Raw genomic sequence first — 10,414 nt, 5'->3', positions numbered from 1 at the left:
ACAGGCCCAATATCAAGTCCCTGGGCCTCTTGTTTATTGAGAAGAAGTCGGCGCAGATTATAGCCTATTTGACCCATGTGACCTTGAATGAAGGCCAAGGTCATTTATTTGAACAAACTTTGTAGCCCTTCACCCCAGCATGCTACATACCCAATATCAAGTCCATGGGCATTTTTGTTATTGAGAAGAAGTTGTTTGAAAAAGTTGATGCCGGCCGGCTGGCCGGCCGGACGGACGGACGACGGACGACGGACGCCGCACCACGGCATAAGCTCACTTGCCCTTTGGGCAAGTGAGCTAAAAATTAACAAAGAATCACAAAAATCTGAAATATTCAATATTTCTGAAAGCAAGGAATTTAAGCTAAAATATTACCTGGCTGGGGAATTTTTTCACAGTGTATTGACCACTTCCTTGCAGCCGTTTCAGCAGCTTTTCAGCATCTGAAAATCCAAATTGGAGAAAATAGTGATGGTGTTAATCAAAAGTCAGTATGCATAAATGTAAAACATTGCACTTAAGTACTTTCAAGTCATTGGGAAATGTCTTTTTTAAACTGATAAAACAAGAAAGACCTATTTATATCACTTTTTGTAGCTTAGTGATTCATTAAAATTTCCATAGCAAATGTAAACCTTTCATGATTCTTTTAATCAAGATCATCAACAAGTCGCCCACTGGGTCTGTATCTATCTACAGTCTGCTGTTTTTGAAAATAAGACCTCAGTCCCAAATGAATACCCCATGTTTGACCTTGAAAGTAGGTCTAGCTCATCAGTTTGAATGAACTTGGTAGCCCTTTTTCTCCACATGATATCAGAACAAACTAGAACTGTCGCCAGGATGGCTGACTAATACCCCCGATATCTGCATGAGTCAATGGTGAATTGGAACTCTTAATTAGAGGTTAACTAAGATAACCCAGTAATATACCAACCAGTTGCCATAGCAACCATAATTTTGAGAAAAAGAAAGAGGCATGCACATCCACACATGGTCCTCTATATTTGTGTTAAGTTTCATTTAAATTGGTCCGTCGGTTTAGGAGGGTTGTCTGGACAAACTTAAAGTTATGGTTCTTATCATAAAAACCTGTTTATAGTGACCAGTTGCCATAGCAACCATAATTTAAAAAAAAAGAAAGTGGCATGCACATCTACACATGGTCCTCTATATTTGTGTGAAGTTTCATTGAAATCGGCCCTTCGGTTTAGGAGGAGTTGTCTGGACAAACTTAAAGTTATGGTTCTTATCAGAAAACATGTTTATAGTGACCAGTTGCCATAGCAACCATAATTTTGAGAAAAAGAAAGTGGCATGCCCATCTACACATGATCATTAATATGTGTGTGAAGTTTCATTGGAATCGGCCAATCAGTTTAGGAGGAGTTGTCCGGACAAAATGTGTCTACATACAGACGGACGGCCGGACGGACGGACGGACGGACGGACAGACAACCTGGTTCCAGTATACCCCCCCTAACTTCGTTGCGGGGGTATAATAATAGTCCACAGTATCTTTGTAAATGTGAAAAGTTAACAAGAGGCCCATAGGGCCTGTATCGCTCACCTGGTTGAACTTGACCAAATGTCAAAATAATGTTCATGTTCAATTCATTAACACATATACTCTCTAAGGGACTGAAAGACCTCACGGATTATTTTCATGACATAATTTTGTTTTAAGATACTAAGTCCCTTAGGGTGGGGAAAAACCCTTCGGCCTATTTTTACATCAGAATTGTGTTTATCCTTTAACGGCCAGCGATGCTATACATGGTTATGGGATGGAGGGTCACAGTAACCATTTATGCAAAATCTGTTCCCCTTCCCCCATGGATGTTCCTGACCAAATTTGGCTAAAATACATTTAAAACTGTATGACTAGTAGTGATTTAAAGACTAATCTCTTTTTCCCCTATTTGGCCCCGCCCCTCAGGCCCCTGAGGGGTCATAGTCAATATTTATACAAACTCTTTCCCCCTTCCCCTAAGGATGTTCTTGACCAAATTAGGTTCAAATTCATTCATAACTTTATTTATGACTAGTAGCAATTTAAAGAATTAACCCCTATTTCCCCTATTTGGCCCCACCCCTCAGGCCCCTGGGAGTTCAGAGTAAAAATTTATACAAACTCTGTTTCCCTTCCCCCAAGGATGTTCCTGACCAAATTTTGTGAAAATCCATTCAATTATTTAGGACAAGTAGCAATTTAAAGAGAATGTTGACGGACGATGGACGACGGACACGGACGACGGTGCCGCGCCATGGCATAAGCTCACCGGCCCTTTGGGCCAGGTGAGCTAAATAACCCATGTAACCTTGATTGTCAAGACCATTTAAACACTGTTTACATATTATACCCCTGCTCTCTACGAGTTTGTCAAGGTTATTCATTAAAACACACTTTGGTAGCCCTCCACCCCGGTGTGCTACATGTACTTAAGCCTGGTGTCTTTTAGTCATTTTGAATAAGTCAAGCAAACGGTAAAATTGTGGCCAGTATAAGCTCACTTGACTTTTTAAACAGCTAAGCTAATTATATAGAAAACTAAGAAATGTCTGACTTTGGTCTTGTGGAAGTTTCTCAGTTCTGGTACAACAGGTATGTCAAAATATTACTGCTAACTAAAGCTGAAAAAGGGCAAACAGACCATGTGGTATGACTAGACTTCAATCCATTAATTATTATAGCATGATTGCGTTTGTCTTTCCAAGCCAATGTATATGGTATTAAACTGAGGTGAAATTTTTCAAATTTTGCCTTGAGTTAATTTCACATGAGTAAGTCCCTTGAGGTATTGCCATTATAGACACAAGTGTTAATCCTCTGTTGGAATCGTGTCCCTATATACAGTTGTGGGTAGAGCAGGTTTAATATTACGCGACTCATCATTAATCAGGCCCCATAACGAACATTAGGTACGACTCCTGAAGATAAAAATTGCATATTTCTCTTATACTGGACAAATTTTCTTGTCCACCAACTACCTCCAGTGGTTTCATAAATCCTCATTTCCACATGTAGATAACTTGTCCATAGATATTTCAGACAAAATACCTGTACAGCACATTAATTACCTATTCTTTTCTTTCAATCTAAATTTTTATCTATAGACTTTCATACTGTATAAGAGCCATTTCTAACTATTACCATTGACAGACTGGAGTATGATCAGTGCTTCATTATCATCCAGGAATGGACAAACAACTTGAGACTTTGAAACAGGAATTGTCTCCATCCAGTTTTCTATCGTTCCTTTATCTAATGGTGAAGAACTGTTGGAGGTAAGTAGCAAGCGCATCTCTTCATATTCTGACCTTGTAAGTATGGTGCTGAATCAAGTAATTGATAAACAGAAACAATGTTTAAAAAATGCAATGCTGTTTTGTATATAGTTGTGATTATGACATTAAAACAGTGCAGTAGTATACATTATATTACTTAAGGATTGATTGTCAATTTTGTTGCTTGCATAGACTGATGAAGGGAATTGAATCTCGTGCAAATGAAGTGAACTGCAAAGCAGTTCATGTACCGTTTGCACGAGGTTCACTTCCCTTCATCAGTCTATGCAAGCAACAAAATTGACAATCAATCCTTATATTTTCGATAACAAATTAAAAATCCTGCCGCCAGATTGCAAAATTTGGTCGCAACGTTGTGACGTAAGTGCGTCACTTTGAAACAATGTTATAATTATCGTACACTTTTGTTCATTGTGTGCACAGTAGTGGAACAGCAGTCAGTCAGCTACTCTCGTCGCCAATGCAAAACAAAATATAGTCCCATACGCATTTTGATTATTACGATGTTGATACACATAAATACGATATTTTCAAGGTAAAATATTTATTTAGAGGGATCTTGGCGCCTACCATTGAATGATCTTTATAGGTTCCATGTCAGATAGATTTTTTCTCTACTTTTCCCTTCCTCTAAGTCTTACTAATCCGTGTAAATTCAGAAACAGCCCTCTAGTACTTTTCAAACAAGGGGAACCTATATATAAAATTTAAAATTTAGCGAAAATGGCTGTCTGTCAGCCATGTTGTTTTCGGATTGGTCCCAAAATGCAATACCAGGGACCAAGGGGAACCTACATATGAAATTTGAGAAAGATCCCTTCAGTACCTTCTGTTAAATAGCTATAACAAACTTCAATTGTCAAAATACAAGATGGCTGCCTGTCGGCCAGGTTGTTTTCTGACTGGTCTCAAAATCCAATATGCATAACTAGGCACAGAGGGCAACCTACATATGAAATTTCAGAAACCATATGAAATTTCAGAAAGATCCTTTTAAGCAATTTCTGATAAATAGTGATAACAAACTTCAATTGTCAAAATCCAAGATGGCTGCCTGTCGGCCATGTTGTTTTACGATTAGTCTCAAAATGCAATATGCATAACTAGGCACCAAAAGGAATTAACATATGAATTTTGAGAAAGATCCCTTCAGTGCTTTCTGAGAAATAGCGATAACAAACTTCAATTGTCAAAATCCAAGATGGCTGCCTTTCGGCGATGTTGTTTTTCGATTGGTCTCAAAATGCAATATGCATAACTAGGCACCAAGGGGAACCTATATATAAAATTTGAGAAAGATCCCTTCAGTACTTTCTGAGAAATAGCGATAACAAGAATTGTTTACGGACGGAGGGACGGACGGAGGGAGGGAGGGACGGAGGGACAGACGGACGGACCACGGACCACGGACGCAGGGCGATTTGAATAGCCCACCATCTGATGATGGTGGGCTAATAAAAACTAAGCTATACCCATATAAATACGAATTTAAAGTGCAGTGTTGACAGTATAGTATGTGTGTGATTTGGTCACTCGAGACACAGGGACTCGGTTAAAAAAATGAGCACAAGGTTAATGTGACGAGAGTTCAGTGAAATATCACAACATTAAAAAACAGTGTTTATATATTCTCTAAAGCCTTGAAAAATGTGAGGTTTTATAATTTGAATGAATGTTGGATATTTAGTCTTGCGATTATTTATAGATGTCATATGTTACTCAAAATTTAGGCCGAACCCCTGCAACCGTAGGCCTATGTGATGCATTCTAATAGCTGGGATATTCAGAACTCGAGAAAAAAAGTGTAACAATGTGGATTTTAGTCGCAGGTTAGCTGATGATGTATATGGTGTTTTTGGAAATATTGGATTTCATTGTTGCACTAGTGTTTTTGGAGGTAAATTCTGATAATAGTAGGAAGGAAAGATTGATTTGATTGATTTGGCGGTATTCGACGGCTGGAAACTTGTGTCCTCCATATGTTTAGATTTATAATCATTATGAGTCAAATTACGATAATAATGTGTGCCTGTGCTCGATATAGCATACTTCTGCTACCAGTCTGTTTTGTGTTGTTACGTAGGTCATGCGATCGGTGCTATGGAGAGTGTCAGTGTTCTGTCAGATCCTGTTTTCTAAACTGTCTGCATTACTAGTATACTGGCATTTTTATTAGCAAATAAAGCGGCTCTTCCTCTTGTGTTTATATACGTTTATAACAATGTTACACGATTCACAAAATGAAAGTGCATTCAAGTCTGAGGTGGTACAGAACTCGATCGCCATTGTAAACTCAGTGAATGTATTCACACGCGGCAAGAAAGTGATTCGTCTCTCAGAAGCATGCGACCCAAAATCTTCAACAGGAAATGAAGTAATCGGAGTTTACTAGGTTCATTGAGGCGTAGCGAAGTGAAAATGTAAATATATACGAGTAAACTTCTTGCATTACTACTACTTTAACACTGACACAAAGGATCAGTAATAACAGTGAATAAACTACTCGGGAGGAGATGTCATTACAATTGATAGGCATCAACAATATATTGTATTAGAATCAAATTCAAGAATTTAGGAATAGAAACAAGTCAACTCATTAGTGGAACTTGTTATTTTGCATGTAATGGTTTTATTCTTGAGAACTTAACATTTATACACACGTATTTATTAAACTTACCCAGAATCACTCTGAGGATCTCTTTCCTCTGGGGTTAATGGCTTTGTCTCTGAAAAACGTATATAATCATTTATCAGTGAATATCTATAAAAGGTTTTATCACTAACTTTTGGCTTTACAGTGCATGATATGGTTACAGGAAATAATAACTACATGTACATGTATATCAATAATATTAAATTTTATTGAAAGTGTAACAACTTCTATTAATCACTCTAAGACATATGAGTCTAGCTGAGCATGCAGAAGATCTTATTGTTGCTGGAAAATGGAGTAACCAGAGAAAATCTATGTAGTCTTAGACATATTTTAATCCCACACACATTGAAGACTGATAAGGAAAGCTTTGCCAAAGTACAAACCTATTTAATAGTAAACTTTGGAAGAACCAAGCTCATTGTTTGAAAAAACTTTACCCAATGTCAGGTCTCTTGGACTCTTGTGCATGGTTACTGAGAAGAAATTGTAAGAAAAGTTGACAGCGGGATGGAAGAGGTACAATGCGTCTTCGCATTTTAAAGCTTACTTGCCCTTCAGGTAACTGAAGTAAGCTAAAAATTGAATGGATTTCCTATTGAATATAATGATACATTTCCCTCAAATGACAGAATGATGTGAAAACATTCCATATGATCCTCTACGTCACAGATGAATATATGCTGCACTATTTCTACCTGTATGAGTCTTCTTCCTGCGTGGAGGCAGTGTTGGGTCAGAAGCAGCTGTAGAGATTGTCGATTGATCAAACTGTTGTTTCTGAAAATAAGAGATCACAATGGAAACATCATAACAAGACTTTTCATAAGAAGACTGTTCAAGTGACCTTAACTGATCTTTATTTCACAATAAAGTTCAACCATATACACAACATAGATGACATCAATCAAGAAATTTCCTGAGAAGTGGCAGTGAAAAATCAAAATCCCTGATTGCATTCAACACCTGCTGATAATAATAAAAGCACATAAGCATGCGATATGTTGTAACTTAGCTAAACAACTTACTGTTTGGAAGAATCAAGCTCATTGTCTTGAACAAACTTTACCTCTGCATGCTTCAGACCTAATAACAGATATCTGGGGCTCTTGTGCATGGATGAAACCTTAATCAAAACAGCATACTATTAACAAATTGACATTCATAACTACCTTTAAAACCTGTAAATCATTGATTTTGTCTTTGAGTTGTTGAATGGCCTTCTCAATGCTGCCTTCTGATTTGCTAGAAACTACTAAATTGACATCATCTGACATCTGAGTGGAGTTTTCAGCAGATTTATGGTGAGAAGTTTCCTCCAAAGCCTCACGTCTGCTCCGGACACCTCCTGTAGCTCCAGGGATATCCTCACCTGTTCACAATACAAAGTGTTGATCAGGTCACTTCAAGAGCTCTGGTTTAGTGTGATCTATTTTTTTATGTCCTATTAACTGCCAGGGTCATTTGAGTACTTTAAAGAATAGTCTAGCATAATCGACCCCTGTGACCTTGAATACTTGAAAAGCCCATCATCACAGCATGCTACAGGCCCAACATCAGGTCTCAATTTTGTACCATTTCATCCCAGAATGCAATAAGGCCAGTCTCAGGTTTCTGGACCTCTTGGTTATTGAGAAGAAGTTGCTTGAATGTTTTTAGCATATTCAACCCCTGTGACCTTGAATTTAGGTCTATTTGGACTATTTTGGTAGCCCTTCATTCCAGCATGCTACAATCCCAATATCAGGTCTCTGGGTCTCTTGGGTATCAAGAAGTTGTTTAAAGATTTTAGCATATTTAACCCGATGACCTTGGATGAAGGTGAAGGTCATCAATTTGAATGAACTTGGTAGCCATTCATTCCAGCATGTTACAAATTCAATACAAGAGGCCCAGGGGCCTTAACGGTCATCTGACTCTAAATTAAAGACCCTTATAATATTGTAGTATGCATTCTCTGCAGGTTTAGTGGCACTGTTGGCCATGGTGGCCATCTTGGATTTCTGACCTACCTTCAAAATAATAACACTTGGCCATGACCATCTCAGGATCATTTCTGGTAAGTTAGAGCCAAATCCCACGGGTGGAATTTGAGAAGAAGTTTGAAATACGTGTTGTTCAGGAAAAACATGATTGCGCAATCAGTTACATAATGGCTGCCGTGGCTGCCCTTTCAAAGTTTTTACGAGGCCGAAAAATAACAACACTTTGTTGGCTCCCCTTCCTTAACATCCTCACCAATTTCCAGCTCCATCGCACCAGTGGAACTGGAGAAGAAGTTTAAAATGTGTTTTTCAAGATGGCTGCCATGGCGGCCATCTTGGATTTCTTACTGACCCGATAAATAACAAAACTTGGCCAGGAACATCTCAGGATCATTTCTGGTAAGTTAAAGCTGAATCCCACTGGTGGAATTTGAGAAGAAGTTTGAAATAGGTGTTGTTCAGGAAAACCATGATTGCGCAATCATTTTACAAAATGGCCACCATGGCTGTCATGTCAAAGTTTTTACGAGGCCAAAAAATAACAACACTTTGTTGCCTCTCTTTCCTTAACATCCTCACCAATTTCCAGCTCAATGGCACCAGTGGAACTGGAGAAGAAGTTTAAAATGTGTTTTTCAAGATGGTTGCCATGACGGCCATCTTGGATTTCTGATCGACTTGAAAAATAACAACACTTGGTCAGGACTATCTCAGGATCATTTCTGGTAAGTAAGAGCTCAATCCCACGGGTGGAATTTGAGAAGAAGTTTGAAATAGGTGTTGCTCAGAAGAACCATGATTGCACAATCATGTTACAAAATGGCTGCCGTGGCTGCAATGTCGAAGTTTTTATGAAGCCGAAAAATAACAACACTTTATTGGCTCTCCTTCCTTAACATCCTCACCAATTTCCAGCTCAATCGCACCAGTGGAACTGGAGAAGAAGTTTAAAATGTGTTTTTCAAGATGGTTGCCATGGCGGCCATCTTGGATTTCTGACCGACTTGAAAAATAACAACACTTGGTCAGGACCATCCCAGGATCATTTCAGGTAAGTTTCAGCTCAATCTCACCAGTGGAACTTGAGAAGAAGTTTCAAATGTGTTTTCAAAATGGTGGCCATGGCGGCCATCTTGGATTTCAGACTGACCCGAAAAATAACAACACTTGGTCAGGACCATGCAAGCATCATTTCAGGCAAGTTTCAGCTCAATCCCACTGGTGGAACTTGAGAAGAAGTTTGAAATGTGAAAAGTTTACGCACGGGTCAGATGACCTAATAAGGTATCTTTGCCTCTTGGTTATCAAGAAGAAGTAAAAATATTTCAGCATATTGGATTTGATCCCTGTGACCTTGAATAAAGGTCCAGGTCATTTATTTTAACAATATCAGGTCTATTGGCCTCTTGTGTAATGAGAAGAAGGCATTTCAAGATTTTAGCATATTTGACCCCTGAGACCTTGAATGAAGTTGTTTGAAAGGTTTTAGCATAAACAACCTGTGTGACATTGAATTTAGGTCAAGGTCACTTTGTAGCCCTTCACCCCAGCATGCTAGAGGCGCATTATCAGGTCTCTGAACCTCTTGGTTATTTATTGAGAAGAAGAACTAAAGGGCCTGTCACACACTACTGATGTATTTTGATGGGACTAAAAGGTCTGTTACACACTATTAATGTACTTTGATGGGACTAAAAGGTATGTTACATATACTACTGATGTACTTTGATGGGACTAAAAGGTCTGTTACATACTATTGATGTACTTTGATGGGGCTAGAAAGTCTGTTACATAATATTGATGTACTTTGATGGGACTAAAAGGTCTGTTACATAATATTGATGTACTTTCATGGGACTAAAGGGTCTGTTACATACCATGGATGTACTTTGATGGGACAAAAGGGTCTGTTACACACTATTGATGTACTTTGATGGGACTAAAAGGTCTGTTACATACTATTGATGTCACTTGAAAGTCCTTTAAATGTACTGAATCATATCTATGTTTGTAAATACCAAACCAGACTATACTGCTAGCAAAAAACTAAGTTAGCTTGAACACTTAATACATCGATAAAGTTGTTTAAAATGTACACATATTCTGACCTCTAAGTAGTACTCATTGTAATGTATGAACATTAACCATAAATCAACAGAGATTTTTTTTTATATAAACAATCCTATTGAATATACATGTACCTAATTTACACAAACCAACGCCAGTCTTACTTTCCACAAGTCGGCTACCATATGAAGACCTGATAAGTGATTCTATGGAGTTGTATATTTCGGGTGAATCCGATATTATTTCTACATATCTCAAGGTCTTGTTTCGTCCTTCAAATTGCTTCAATGCATCATGGAATTGGTTCACAATTATTTGTTTTGATCTTGTCCATAGTCCTGTGTAACAAAAATAAAATTATAGTAAAAATTGAAACAGCACCAGTGCATTTCCTCAAATC

At 38.1% G+C, this 10,414-nt stretch overlaps 1 protein-coding gene across 1 annotated transcript in view; it reads right to left on the bottom strand.

The window, feature by feature from the left end:
- Positions 1-10,414, bottom strand: part of LOC117338989 — a 138,138-nt gene that overhangs the window by 87,630 nt on the left and 40,094 nt on the right. The window contains exons 11-16 of the mRNA XM_033900353.1: positions 10,164-10,352; positions 7,135-7,334; positions 6,661-6,742; positions 5,987-6,035; positions 3,155-3,336; positions 376-443 (exon numbers count right to left, since the gene is read on the bottom strand). Coding sequence (XP_033756244.1) covers positions 376-443; positions 3,155-3,336; positions 5,987-6,035; positions 6,661-6,742; positions 7,135-7,334; positions 10,164-10,352 — 770 coding nt within the window. The remainder of the gene's footprint in view (positions 1-375; positions 444-3,154; positions 3,337-5,986; positions 6,036-6,660; positions 6,743-7,134; positions 7,335-10,163; positions 10,353-10,414) is intronic.

This window comes from Pecten maximus, chromosome 12 (genome assembly GCF_902652985.1).
Source record: "Pecten maximus chromosome 12, xPecMax1.1, whole genome shotgun sequence".
NCBI classification, from domain to species: domain Eukaryota; kingdom Metazoa; phylum Mollusca; class Bivalvia; order Pectinida; family Pectinidae; genus Pecten; species Pecten maximus.
The sequence above is the reverse complement of the archived record's forward strand: the minus strand, read 5'-3'. Positions and strand labels throughout refer to the sequence as shown.